Genomic DNA, 15,676 nt, shown 5'->3' with positions numbered 1-15,676 from the left:
TATATAAATTTTGTTTTTGAGGTGAAATTTATTAGTTTCTTATGACTTTGGGTTTTGTCTTATTTTCAAAAAGACATTCCATGAGATTATTAGAACAAAACAAACTCTACCTTTTCTTTTAATACTTTTGGGTTCCTTTAAGGTTTTGATCCTTTTGGCAATTTGTTTTGATATGAGAAATAATTTCCAGATGGCTGCCATCAATATTTATTGAATAATTTACATTTTCCCTAATGATGTACAGTGTCACCTTTAATTTATACTAAATTCCTGTATGTATTTGGGTTTGTTTTTGGATTGTCTGTACCATAGGTATGTCTTTTTGTGCATCATTACCACTTTTTAAGTGACTGTAAATGATGATACGTTTTAAAATATTTCAGAGCTTTGGAATTTTTTTTATTCTTGCTTATTTATTTTTCCATATGTACTTTAGGCTCATGTGTGATGTTTTTAAAAACATTGTATTTGTATTTTAATTGGGCTTGCATAATTTTATAAGATTAATTTAGGGAAAAATAAAATTGTAATACAGAGTCTTCTTGTTTAAGAACACAATTTTGCTTCTCATTTGTTCATGTCACTTTTTATGCTCTTCAGTAGCATTTAAAGTAATCTTTGTGTACCTCTTATTTTTTTCTTGTAAGATTTATTCTAATCTTATCACTTTGTTATTATAAATGGAATTGTTTTCATTCATTATATCATCTAACAGGTTGTTTTTATAGAAGCCCATGGGTTTCACTTTACTGAAATTCCCATATTTTTATAATAGTTTATAGTCTATTTTTTCTTGGATTTTCCAGGTATCCAGTCAAATCATTTAGAAATAATATGATTTTATTTCCTTTTTTAATTTATAAACTTATTTTTTATTAATTGAAGTATAGTTGATTTACAGTATTATATTATTTTTAGATGCACAACATAGTGGTTCAATATTTTATAGATTTTACTTCATTGACGTTATTACAAGATAATGACTGTAATTCCTGTACTATACAATATAGTCTTGTTTATCTCTGTAAATCCCATTCTCCTGATTTGTCCCTCCCCACTTACCTCTCTCTCCCCTTTGGTAACCACAGGTTTGTTTTCGATATCTGTGAGTCTGTTTCTGTTTTGCATATTCATTCATTTGTACTATTTTTTAAATTTCACATACAAGTGATACCATACAGTACTTGTCGTTCTCTGACTTAGTTTCCTAAGCATAATATTTTCCAGGTTCATGTCTATTACTGCAAATGGCAGAATGTCATTCTTATGGCAAGGTAGTATTCCAGTGTATCATACGTATATATAGGGAATACTGCTCTGTCTGTAGATATATGTGTATGTACACCACATCTTCTTTATCCATTTATTTGTTGATGGGCACTGAGTTCTTTCCATGTCTTGACTGTTGTGAGCAGTGTTGTTATGAACATTGGGTTGCATGCATCTTTTTAAATTAATTTTCATTTTTTCCAAACTTACTTCTTTCTGGACTAATGACAGTGGCCACCACCAGAGCAATGTTAAATATTTGTGGTAAGAAATTGTTTTGTTTTGTTTTGTTTTGTTCCTGATGGTCGTTACTTCTTAGGTTTCTCTATTACACGTGGTACTGGCTTTTGAACTGAATTGTTTGTGTCTTATCATATTAAGGAAGTTGGCATAGTGTTTGTTTCAAAAACAGAAATCTCCTGTTGACAGAAAAGTTGGAAGGGCAGTACAAATAAGTTTTTTTCCTGAACCATTTGAGGGCAAGGTGCCAGGCAACCTGATGACCTATTGCCATCCACCAAATACTTCAGTGTTTGTTTTCTGTAGACAAGTACTATCCCGTGTAACCACACATAGCCATCAAGATGTAGAAATTAACACTGATGTATTACTACCGTTTGATTATCCCATTCATATTTTGCCAGTTTTCCCAATAATGTCCTTTTATAGCCAAATCTAGAACAGAATCATGGATTCCATTTGGTTTTCAGGTCTTTTTAATCTCCTTCAATCTGAAACAGTTTTTCTTTGACTTTTATGACCTGACGCTTTTGAAGATTATAAGAATGTTAACATAAAATGCCCCTCAACTTGAGTTTGCTTGATGTTTCCGTATGATTGATTTCAGGTTTTGCATCTGTGGCAGAAATGTCACAGAGATATTCTTTGATCACTAGGAACTATCACAATATTCCTATTATTCTTGTTTGTTTTGCCTTTTCCAGGCACCTCCATCTTCTTTGTAATCTTTCTTTTCAACAATTCTGGATCTTTTAGTATTAAATATTTAAATAGTCCAGTATGTGAATTGATAGGAGGATGGGGAAACAAGTGTCCTGGAAATATAAGAAGTAGTTGGTGGGTTGGGGAATGAGTCACAGTAAAGATTTTTGAGCATTAGAGGCTGCAGTGTCAGAATCACCCAGGACAGAAATACAGAATGGTGGCAGAAATACAGAACTAGTCAAATGGGATAGAAAGGAAGAAATTGGTAATTTTTAAAAATTGTTTTGATTATTTGATTATACTGGTTAAATTATTATTATTTTTATTAAAGCCACTTTGAAGACTGTCTTCTAGGCCAAAGCACTGTTTGACCAAATAAGTTGGACTGTCATATCCTTTTGAAGGACATTCATTTTTGTCACTTTTTAATGCATGTATTATTACTCTGCTTATATAAAATAATCTCATTGTAGAACAAATAATTTCAAAAAGTTTTATAATTGTTTAGTGTAGATATTACAGATATTTGATACATTTTCCTCTTTGTGTACAATTGAATCATCTTTAGCCTATTTTTATGTATTTCAATAAGATAAAAATAATCCTTCTAGTAACTGCAGTATAAATTTTAAGAGTTTGTTGAAATGACAACAAAAACATGACAGTACCTACATTCTCAAAGTTATAAGAAGCTCAATGAGTTGGATTTTATGTTTATTATGGTACTGAAAAGAGAAAAATGGGTGTCGTTTAGACTAAGAATTTTGATGTTCATTCACTAAACCTTTAGTTGGATCATCCACAATTTCTTAGGGATATTGTAAGGTCCATCATTAAATGTAATTTCTTGCTTACTTAAATGGAAAGCACTGTGGATATATAAATAACATTATCTGAGTTAATATAATACAAATGAGAGGGGAAAGAATGTGAGAATAGTGAACCTGATAGCTGTCTTTGAGGGCCTTTAAGTAGATAGATCTCCTGCCACTCTCCTAGTGGTGTTATGAGTTACCTTAACAGATTAGTACTTGCAAGATAGTTTTTAATTCCGTAAGTAGAAGGTATTATTTCAGTTCTAAATGTATTTTTTAGTTATTTTGAATGACTGTTCTTTCCTCTTGCCTTTTGTCTGACTGAAGATGAGAGTATTACAATTAATTCATGTTAAAATGTAGGTTTTTTTTTTTTTTTCTTTATTTCTTTCTTTAGTAATACTTGGGTGGGGCCAGGAAATTATGGAGGGCCACTGGCTCTGATTTTCCTTTTCCCACCTTTCACTTTCTTTATCCCTGCATATTCGAATCTAAATGGGGGTGGGGTTAAAGGTGGGGATTGAGAAAAGGCAGTTATTCCTTATTTGTAGATGTCCAGGATAGTCTCTGGAGACAAGGAATCCATCATAAAATTTAAGTAGATGGTGAAGCTCTGAGAACTCTTACTTTACAAGGCTTATTATAAGAACTCATGATTTTGCTTTACCCACTTTCCTCATCTTCACTCTGAAAATAAATTGTGTAAGTTTCAACTGTACAGCATTATAGTTCAGTATTTGTAAATGCTGCAAAATGATCACTGCCACAAGTCCAATTACCATCAATTACTACCGTACAGTTCACCCGTTATACTCACGTTGCCTGTCCCCCAACCCTTTTCGCCTCTTGTAAGCACAGATCTCTTCTTTGTATTTATGTATTTGTTCTTGTTTTGTTTGTTCATCTTTATTTTTTGTAAGATTCCACATGTGAGTGAAATCACACAGTTTCTTTCTCTACCTGACTTACTTTGTTTAGCATAATATCCTTGCGGTTCATCTATATTATTGCAAATGACAGGATTTTATTTTTTTATGGCTGAGTAATATTCAGTTGGAGATCAGCCCTGGGATTTCTTTTCAGGGAATGGTGCTAAAGCTGAAACTCCAGTACTTTGGCCACCTCATGCAAAGAGTTGACTCATTGGAAAAGACTCTGATGCTGGGAGGGATTGGGGCAGGAGGAGAAGGGGACGACAGAGGATGAGATGGCTGGATGGCATCACCGACTCGATGGACGAGAGTCTGAGTGAACTCCGGGAGTTGGTGATGGACAGGGAGGCCTGGCGTGCTGCAATTCATGGGGTCGCAAAGAGTCGGACACGACTAAGCGACTGAACTGAACTGAACTGAACTAAATATTCAGTTGTGTGTGTTATACATACACATACATATATATACATACGTATGCATATCTTCAGTAGCCATCTGTCAGTGGACACTTAGTTTCCATATCTTGGCTATTTATTATAAATAATGGTGCAGTGAACATGGGGATGCTTATTAGTGTTTTGAATTAGTGTTTTTATTTTCTTCAGATAGATACCTAAAAGCGGAATAGTACGACTTGTGGTAGTTCTCAGTCCTCGTTTTTTATAAAGGAGAACACACCTCAGTTCCTTAAAAGACAAACTCTTGAGCAAACTGTACTGTATTTTGCATATGTCTGCACTTATGTTTGGAGAAGGTAGTGGCACCCCACTCCAGTACTCTTGCCTGGAAAATCCCATGGACGGAGGAGTCTGGTAGGCTGCGGTCCATGGGGTTGCTGAGGGTTGGACTCGACTGAGCGACTTCCCTTTCAGTTTTCACTTTCATGCATTGGGGAAGGAAATGGCAACCCACTCCAGTGTTCTTGCCTGGAGAATCCCAGGGACGGAGGAGCCTGGTGGGCTGCCGTCTATGGGGTCGCACAGAGTCGGACACGACTGAAGCGACTTAGCAGCAGCAGCACTTAACGTTGGTTGTCTTAACATCTGTAGTCTGAAGTAAAATGCATATAGATGTCCTTTAAAAAAAAATAGTTAAGCGTTCCACCCCTTGCAACCAGTGCCTTTCTGTTTACTTTGTGACAGATATGTAAAAAGAAATGTTTATATATTTAATTGTTTTATCTTCCAAAGATTCTTCAGCTGAGTTTTTAAAAGTTTATTTCATCTAAACTGCATTTTGTCTTTCTTTTCCTTACTCAGGCTCAGATTGCCTTTCTTCAGGGGGAAAGGAAAGGTCAAGAAAACTTGAAGAAGGATCTTGTGAGAAGAATCAAAATGCTGGAATATGCTCTTAAACAGGAAAGGTAATTCAGTAAAATGGAAGGTAGTATTCTTTTACTGGAATAATTTTTCTGTTACTCCTAACACAGGTTCAAATTTTAATGTGTTCTGTTTGAATTCAGGAACTAGTATTTGTAATAAACATTTAGAAATGGTTGCTATATGTTAATTTGGTGATGAATGTTTAGTAATAATATGACCAAAAACTGATGTATATGGTTTTAAAAATTTTAACAACTTTTTTCCCTACTCTGTCCTTTCTGAAGAAATATGTATACTTCCTGAACTGTCAATATCCATTTCTTTATAGAATTAGTTTTTGAATTGTAAAGGAAGTTTCTATAATACTTACTCCCTTTTCCTATCATCTGGTATTGTTCAGTTTGATGTATTTTCTATGGAAAAAACCTGCTCTGGCAGACTATGTTGAGAATCTTTCTTTTTGATATTTTTAGCCTTTGCTATCACCTATTCATATCTCTCCAGAAGTGAATCTTACCTTTCTGTTCTGCTAAGTGTCTAAAATACTCAAGAATTAATCTTGGCTTGCAAGTAAAGGACAATAGGTCATGGATGCGAATTTTGGAAGTTTTCATATGAATTAAGTATTTGCTTTAGCAGATGGTCTTTAGAATTTTTGTCAGCAGCATGAGACAGTTCTTTGTTTTAGATTACTGAGTACTTGAAAGGTGATATCGAAATTCTGTATTTTGCTTTGTTTTTGATCACATGGCCTTTTCATTTTTTTTGACATTGATGAATGGCTTGTTTGAAAAACTACCATAAAATAACATTTAGCAGATGATATTTATGAATATCAAGAGAGATAAAGCTTTATTAGTTGTGTTTACCTTCATGTGGGATTTTAAATGGCACAAGAGACTGAAAACAGATTGACCTCTTAGTGAAAAATTGGTGGTTCTTTTCATTCCTTGAGAGGTTGATTGAAAGCTGTTTTGGGGAGGTGGGCGGAGAACACTTTTAAAAGTGTGTAATTTGGGAATATCTGAGATTTTAAGCAATCTAAATGATAGGCATAATCAAAGAGAGCATAATAACATTAATAATAACTACTTATTAACTACTATGTATTAGACCTTGAGGCTTAAAAACTAAATAACTTAGAGTTACAGAGTTACAGTAGAGCTATGATTCAGATCCCTCTGGTTTGTCTGCTTCTGAAGCTTGTACTCTACCAGTACATTATACTATCTTATAAGTCAGAAAAATTAAAATATACAAATACTAAACTAACCAAGGACATGGATATGGTATGTATGTGTGTGCATGTGTGTGTGTTTCCCTTCTTAATAACATATTCATTAATCTATCCATCCAATTTAAGTACTGTGCTGGAATTGGGAACAAGCAAGTCACAGTTCTTGTCCTTCACGGCTTAGAGTAGCAGGAAGCAGAGTCATAAATCACAAAAGTGCAGTGCAGTAAGTGAGATGCTATGGGAGAAGTCAGCACAGGGTACAGTGGTACCCAGGGTACAAAGAAGGGAGTGGTTATTTGGATCTGCAGTCTGTGGAAGTAGAAAGGAGGGTGTAATTAGAGGAGGTGAGACATGAACAGCATCATAAAAAATAAGCTGTTTGCCAAGGTTCAGGACGCGGAGATGGTATATTTGACATGAGACAAAGCAGTATGGTATGTTTAGAAATTTGCGATTACTGTGTATGGAAGGTAGGGGTGCCAGTTGTAATTTATAAGCTGTAATGGTAGAGGTGGGCAAAAGCCCGATCATGAAGAGCCTAACTAAGGAGTTCAAACTCCTGTCTTACATTGGAAATTTTTAAAAAATATTTTATTCTAAAATAATCTCAAACTAATTGAAGTTGAACAAACTGTATACTGTACCCAGATTTCACCAGTTGAGAACATTTTGCTGTAAGTACTTGGATCATGTTCTCTCTGTATACTCATGGCCTTCCCCCACCTCCCCTGCCCCTCCCCCAGAGTCGTTTGCTACTTGTTTGCAGACTTATGCCCCTTTGTCCCTAAATACTTAAGAGAGTATCTTCTAAGAACAAGGACTTTCCCTTAAATAAATATAGTTCATTATTAAGGAAATTTAGTGTTAACATAGTTCTGTTATGTAATATAGCCCATATTCATATATTTCAGTGATGACCTTACTTGATCTTAGAGGCCCAGAAGCAATCCAGTGATGATCTTTATAGCATTTTTTTCCTACCAAATGTGCCAGTAATAATCTTTGTAGTATTTTTTTTTTTCCTGGTCCAGGGTCTAGTCTAGTAATATATATTGCATTTATTTGTTGTACTGTTGAAAGGTTTAAGCATAGAATAGTGTTAAATAGATTTTAGAAAATCACTCTGACCTTAGTTTGGGGGATGAACTGAAAAGATCTGTTAATAGAGGCTGGAAAATTGTAATAGTTGAGGATGAGAAATGATATATTAACTGCTGGAATAGAGGAGTCATCAACTATGAAACATTTTATTTTTTACTTCTAATATTATATTTTTTGGCTGCAGTATGTGGTTTGCAGAATCTTAGTTCCCTGATCAGGGGTCGAACCTGGACCCCTGGCAGTAAAAGCCCAATCCTAACCACTAATCACCAAGGAATTCCCTATGAAACATTCTAACTAGAAAGAATCCATAAAATTTGGAGGTGACTTGGTATTGGGGATGACGAAGAAAGATAATTCAAGAATGATTTCCAGGTTTCTGGCTTGAGAGAGAAGTTTGAAAATTATAAAGTGAGTTAGAAATAAAAAGGGTAGTAAAGCAGATATAGAAGAGGATTCATGAATAGAGATGTGTACTTGGGAATCATCAATACTGTGGGTAAAATTATAAGAACTTTGAAACAAACAGAACTAACGTGGAACAAGAAGAGGCAGGAGCCAGTTGCAGGAGTGGTTTGAGGAAAAGACAGAGAAAGAAGCTCTAACCAAAGAGTAGTGGGGAAGGAAGGAGAAAGCCGTGACTGGGAAGCAAGCTAGAGAAGGTGGGAGTTTGACAGTTGCAGATGCCAAACAAATCACAAGTTGTATACTGAAAATAGTTCTGGACTTGCCACTTAGGTGCTTGTTGGTATCCTTGCCAGAACAGCGTTAGTGAAGTAGCAGGAACATAAACCAGATCACAGGGGATTGAGAGGTGAGAAGGATGGATAGAGTGGAGACAGATAGAGTTGTTTATTCTTTCAAGTAGTTTGACTTTGGAGAACATAAAAGATAAACAGCTAGTGGCTGAGTCTAGGGAAGATTGTTCTTTGTTTTTTAATTTAAAGGGATTCTCCTGGAAAAGTATCCCTGATTTCATATCTTTTGAAGTTCATGGAACTTTGTGCCATTACATTGGGAATAATCTCCTAATGTATGGCACCACTGAAGTGTGTAATAAATTAAGGAATTAAAAAAATGCTTTGTGAATTAGAGCTCTTAAACATTTAAGTTCTCTTCACTGTGAAATTATTTTTATAATGCCTAGTAATTTTTTTTAAAAATTAGAGCTATAAAGCATTTCAGTTCTTTTCATTTTAAAATTATTTTTTCTAATGCCTTAAGCCAGTTTTTTTGTTTTTTTTTTTTAACTGCGGAAAATTTGAAACACAGACATACAGAGACTAATATCCTTTATATACACCTCCAAGCCTCAACAGTTAACATTTTTGTCGGTCTTGCCTTATCTCAAATCTATTTTAGAGCAAATTCTAGGCATCTTGTCATTTAACCTGTAAAAACCCAAGTAAGGATCATGGTTTTGAGTTGCTGGTTATAGATTTTCTAACTAGTCCCACTTAAAAAGGTCCACAGTTAAGTAAAACTGAATCTTTAACATTACAGAAAGATTACTCACCTAGTGTGGGTTTAACAGAGCATTCCTGAAAGGGTGATAAAATTTACAAAATGAAAAAATTACATATAATTTTCCAAGAACACACGGGGTATAACCTCAGGTTTTTTCAGGAAGTTCTATACTGAAGAATCTCAAGCACTATATAAAATATAATTCTAAAACATTTCTTCCATTTGCTCCGCATCTCTTGTGTCTGCTCCAATGTAAAAACCCAGCTATCATCCTTGCCTCTAATACATTTTCTCATTCTAATCTTTATTTTCCACATCCACAGGATTCATTTTCTAAATCACAAATGTTATATCCTTGCATAAAAATATCTAGCTAATTTCAGAATTCTTAGTAAAGCCGTTTACATCCAGGCCTCTTTCTAGTCCTGTACATATGCACACACACACGCACACACACTGTGCTTTTCCACACCCCTCCCCCACTCTTAAGATGTTCCTTCTGACCAAAATACCTTCTTCAGCAATCCATTTGTCTGATTGTAAAACTGATTGCAGGTTTTGAGGTTTCTTTTTGATAGCTGTCCTTGACTGCTGTCAGGACCTTTGACAGAATTAGATAATCCCTTATCTGAATTTGTGTAACATTTGGTATAACTCATAGTTCTTATCCACAGTGTTATTTATTTACATTTCTGTCTCTTCTTCATCTCCTTACCTCTACCCTTAAGCAACTATAAGCTGCACATTATTCCCAGCAGCCAGTAAGTGCAGTATCTGTCATAATAATTTAATAACAGTTTGTTGGATTTAATCAAATTATTTTTGTCAACATTTGAAGGGTGGTTGGAATGCTGTGTTATATTCCAAGCATATCATATGTAATAATTGACTTTGAAACAAAACCATAATGGGATGTCATTAATATGTTTAATATATTGTAATTATATGATTTTCATGCAGTTTTATCCAGTAAAGGGCAGTTGGGAGGCGTAGCTATGTATCAAATGTAGAGTTCTTAGGCATGAGATTTACTGTTTAACGTGGAGTCAGATATAGATAGAAAAAGATTAGGGAACAAGAAAATTGTTGACAGTGAGATGAAGGGTTAAAACAATGGGAAATGATATAAGTGGAAAGGTATTTTAGCATATTGACTTCAAAAGAAATGTTACTAAATTGAGTTCTGTGAGTAAATTGTTTTTCAGTGAATTGAACAATTCAGTAAGGAGACCCTGATTTATGGGAACATGGCTTGTAGCAAACACAGCAGTTCTTTATTTTGTCTTTATCTAATTTTTTTGGAAATGTTATTCATAGTGTTTTGTTATATACATTGTATAGAATATTTTCTATTCCTTTTTTTGTAAACTCTGTTGTAGTTTTTCCCAAGACCACTAGGATGCACTATAGTGCAGCATTTTGGGTTTGAAATTTTTTTTCATATGTGTTTATATATGTATCTGTGTGTATATAAATATATATATATAGAACAAAAATATGTAAGTTAACTCCATAAAACTTCATTACTGCTTTTATTCTGTCTTCAGGCCAATTACTTTTAATTGCTATTTTGACTAATAGGAGGTATTGTTACTTCATCTTATGGTAGATGAAGTACATGTCTGAAAAATCTAAAGATTGACCATTACATTTAAAAACCATAACACACACATATAAAACACACAGAAATGTATGCACACACATACACACATACAGTATTATGTGCCTTATTTTTTTTTTTTTTTTACTTAAGTCTAAAGCTCAATCCCATATTTGTACACAAAGATGTTCTTTTTTCTTTTTAGTGGGTATATATTATCACAAAACTTTTAATATACAAAACATATAAAGATTAATATAAAAAAGTACTAATTACCCACCACCTACCTTAAGAAATAGAACATCAGTTATCTGTAGTTTTCAGAGATTTTCTTAACATTCCCCTCTGTATAAAATTTTCATTTTTTTCCTGCTATGACTGAAAAATAATTAATTCAAAATAGGATGAAGAATTCCAATATTTTACACATTTGAGCAAATTATTTTCATTTTATTTATCCTTTTCTTGAAATATAAAAATTTTAAACTAACTGCTCAGTTAGTCTTTTTTTTTTTTTCAGTTATTTTATAAAGAAAAAAATAACTTACAAATTTGGCTCTTTGGTTGCCCTTACGTGCATGAGTGCATGCTAACTCTGTTCCATTGTGTGTGCTAAGTCTCTTCCAACTCTCTGCGACCTTATGGACTGTAGCCTACCAGTCTCCTCTGTCCATAGGATTCTCCAGGCAAGGATACTAGAAATGGGTTGTCATGCCCTCCTTCAGGGGATCTTCTTGACCCAGGGATCAAACCCACGTCTGTTATGTCTCCTGCGTTGGCAGGCATGTTCTTTACTATTAGCAACACATGGGAAGCCCTTATTCCTTCTTTATTATTTGTTTTTTCAAATTATTGTTGTTGTTGCTTTTATCCCAGTCTTATTATATTGAATATTATAATAGCCTCAATATTTGGGGGAAGCAAGCAAGTAAAAATATACAACCTTAAGTATGGTTCATTTTTAGTTTACCTTTTAATTTTGTACCTTATTTGGATTATTTTTCTCATCTTAGATGGTTTAATCTGAGATGGTTAAATCACATGAATCAGAGATGATAACATCTAATTAACTTTTAAGAGAAAATATTCCTGTTCACAGTTCTTCCTGACTTCATCTTAAAAAGGCAGAAGATACCTTGACTGTTAAAAAATATGTTTATTTCTTCGAGAATGTCTTATTCAACACTGATAATTCAAGCTGATTCCTCCTCCCTCTTTTGGATTGTTCACTCTAATGCATACTTAGCAAAGCATAATTGCCTGACAATGCAGAGTATTATGGGTGACCTTTTTTTTCTTAAAGATAAAAAAGCTCAATTTTGAGAAAGATTAGTCTTTTTCAAGTTTATTTCACAATCCAAACTTATCTATTGCTTTTGATAGAATTGTACTCTGGCAGTCCTCAAGAAAATCTGAATACTGCAGAAACTAGAATGTTACAGGGTTCATTCATAATTATAGAAACAAGATTTATCATTCTCAGTGTTATTACTTTTTTGTTGTAACAGAACTTGATGGTGTAACAGCAAAATGATAATGGAAAGCACTTTTACATTAAGACTTTGATACTGTGGAAGGCTTTGAACAGTTAAAAGTTAGTCAGGACTACTGCATACTGATAACTACTCCTATTACATATCTTAAGGTTCATTTAACTGTGTTTTAAGATGGTTTGTATTTTCTTATTTCTTTGTTAGAGCCAAATACCACAAGTTGAAATATGGGACAGAATTGAATCAGGGAGATATGAAGCCTCCAAGCTATGATTCTGGTAAGCTAATTTTCAAGGAAGTTTAAGTAATTAAAAAGAAATTAATATCCAGTATTTTGTAGCAACAGTATTTATAACTGCAAGTTAATTTCTAATTATTTGCATATTAGTTATTTTTTCTGACCTGCATATCTTTGGGCACTAATCTCTTAGTGTCATTTAGATCATTTTCCACCACCTTCCTTCCTTTCCCCTCGTCCCCTTTCTTGCAGTTCCCCATTTTCTGCTTATGTTCTGCACTTACTGGAAGGATCAGAATTCATGGGGTAACATGCACCAACATAACTGTGTCTTGCTGGGTCCCCACAATTTTAATGGGAACTTTGAGATGTGTAATACAAAGTACATCATGCCCTTGAAATCCTGAGAGAAAGAGTATAAGCCGTGGAGGTAAGAGATTTCTTCTTTCAGTACAAGAGAATTACTCATCCTTTAAGTCTAATCTCTCAATTTCAGGTGCAAAATTGTTTTGGACTTTTTTACCCATGGGACATTCTGTAACCAGGACAGTGTTTGTAACAGCTGAAGCATTTATTATCTTTTTGTGTTATTTCTTCCTTTTTCTTTCTCCTGTCTTCCTCATCACCCCATCAAATAATAAAACAGTAGTACTTGTAAAGATATTAAGGAATATAATTGACTAATATGTTAGTAGGTGTTAGGGGAAAGCAAGAAAAATTGTTGAAAAGCCATCACCACGTTTCAGATGAGTATGTTTTTGACATGATGTCAGGTTAAATTCCTGGATCAAACATCTGATATAACTATCACATGCTGGGCTTTATATACAGCATTTCTTTAATTCTTAATGTAATTATTAATGTAATTCTTTATGTAATTCTTTATGTAATGTAATTCTTAATGTAATTATTCAATAAAAGTAATATTATTTTCATTTTACTTGTATGAAATTTAAACTCAGAGAAGTGCAGAAATTTCCCCAGGGGTTACACAGCTATTAATGGGAATATGGATCTGAATGGGAATATAATCTTCTGACTCCAAAACTCAAATTCTCCCCATTTGACCACACTGTTTCTATGTTTGACAGTATCTGAAGGAACAGAATAATTCCTAATGCACTGCCAATTTTGTAGTTCACTTTAATGTAGTAGTGTTATTAACATGTTTCCACAGCTGAATATTGAATCCTTGAGATTTAGAGCAATACCAGTTGATCACTGACATTTTTTTGTTGTTATTTTTTGGTGATCAGATTTTCTCTCAGATCATGCTGTCAGCAGTAAGGAAAGATGGGTTCAGTTAAGTTCAGTCGTGTCCGACTCTTTGCAACCCCATGAACCGCAGCACAAACTCATGTCCATTGCGTTGGTGATGCCATGCAACCATCTCATCTTCTGTCATCCCCTTCTCCTCCTGCCTTCAGTCTTTCCCAGTATCAGGGTCTTTTCCAGTGAGTCAGTTCTTCACATCAGGTGGCCAAAGTGTTGGAGTTTCAGCTTCAGCATCAGTCCTTTCAATGAATATTCAGGACTGATCTCCTTTAGGATGGACTAGTTGGATCTTGCAGTCCAAGGGACTCTCAACAGTCTTCTCCAACACCACAGTTCAAAGGCATCAATTCTTCAGTGCTCAGCCTTCTTTATGGTCCAGCTCTCACATCCGTACATGACTACTGGAAAGATGGGTTAGAGAGGAGAAAAATGGAGATGGGGAGACTGGTTAGAGGACTTTACAACCTCCTGGGCAAATGAGGAAGGTTACCTTGACAAATGTACCAACAATGGAGTTGAAGAGAAGTGATTGTGTTCAGGAAATACTTAGGAAGTAAAATCTGCAGGATATTAGTTCTTGTTTAGATGGAGGGTTTTTTTAAAAAAGGGAGATGCAAAGATGACTTCCACACTTCTAGTATAAAAAACTAGACCAAAACTGTGTTTGGAAGATGCTGGGTGCACGTTTGGATTTATTTGTTAGGCCATCAAATGAAAATAGCTGGTATACAGTTGGACAGGTGAGTCTGGAGCTTCAGCCAAATATAGGGGTTTAATATGTAGATTCGGAGAAGGCAATGGCAACCCACTCCAGTACCCTTGCCTGGAAAATCCTATGGACAGAGGTGCCTGGTAGGCTGCAGTCCATGGGATTGCGAAGAGTCGGACACGACTGAGCGACTTCACTTTCACTTTTCACTTTCATGCATTGGAGAAGGAAATGGCAACCCACTCCAGTGGTGTTCTTGCCTGGAGAATCCCAGGGAAGGCAGAGCCTGGTGGGCTGCCGTCTCTGGGGTTGCACAGAGTTGGACACGACTGACGCGACTTAGCAGCAGCAGCAGCAGCAATATGTAGATTTCAGAGCATAAGCAGTACTAAATTACACTCAACACCAGTGGGGTGGAAGAGCTCAGCCAGGGATCTTAGGCAGAGTAAGAAGAGGACCTGAATGGAGCCTTGAGGAATGGTGGCATTTAGAAAACTGGTAGAACAATAGAAACTTGAAAAGGAAACTGCTGAGGATTATTTTACTAGGATTTGGAAAATCAGGAGAGTGGAAATCAAGAGAAGAGGGGATTTCTGGAAGGAAGGATCCTTCAGTATTATAGATTAATGCCTTGGGGTCTGAAGAGTATCTCTGGGATTTAGTGACACACAGGTCACTGGAAACTTTATTGTGAACAGCTTTGGGAGAGAGTTGAGGGCAGAAATGGAGACTGTATGTGGAAAGTGAAGGCTAAGTATGGTAAACTTTTAGGAAGCTGAGGTTGTGGAGGTGAAGGCAAGGTATAAGCGGAAATGGCTGAAGGGACCAGTGGGGTCAATGAAGAGACAGAGTGTGTGTGTGTGTGTGTGTGTGTGTGTGTGTGTGTGTGTGTGTAAGTGATATGTTTCTTAGAGGGGGAACTAATCAAAGGGAGAGAGAATAGCGATACTTAAAATATGAAAGTATCTGAAGAAATAATAGAAATTCTGATCATAGCTGGAGAATAGCAGGAGAAGCGTGCATGCCTTTTATTGTTACCAAGAGAGAATATAGGAAGTTAGGTGATGGGTCTACAGGTTTGGGTTTTGGTCTAGTGGTGGGTATTTAACATAATAGCTGTATGTATGAGACAGGATTACCTGCGTGGCTGAGTGGCACTCCATAGGTCCCCACTACAGGCAGCTTAACCTCCCTGCTCCCTCTTCCTCCTTGTGTTCCTCTTGCCTGTTTAGGCCTCACACAGGTTCCCTGGTAGTGCTCAGGGCTTGGGACT

The 15,676-nt window shown here is 35.3% G+C and overlaps 1 protein-coding gene across 1 annotated transcript in view; it reads left to right on the top strand.

Annotated features, from left to right (window-relative positions):
* STRN (striatin) overlaps window positions 1-15,676 on the top strand; it is a 120,872-nt gene that overhangs the window by 36,139 nt on the left and 69,057 nt on the right. The window contains exons 2-3 of the mRNA XM_061432080.1: window positions 5,221-5,324; window positions 12,386-12,459. Of these exons, the coding sequence (XP_061288064.1) occupies window positions 5,221-5,324; window positions 12,386-12,459 (178 nt within the window). The remainder of the gene's footprint in view (window positions 1-5,220; window positions 5,325-12,385; window positions 12,460-15,676) is intronic.

Source organism: Bos javanicus, chromosome 11, assembly GCF_032452875.1.
Source record: "Bos javanicus breed banteng chromosome 11, ARS-OSU_banteng_1.0, whole genome shotgun sequence".
Lineage (NCBI taxonomy): Eukaryota > Metazoa > Chordata > Mammalia > Artiodactyla > Bovidae > Bos > Bos javanicus.
Note: the sequence above shows the minus strand (reverse complement) of the source record. Positions and strands in the feature narration are given on the sequence as shown.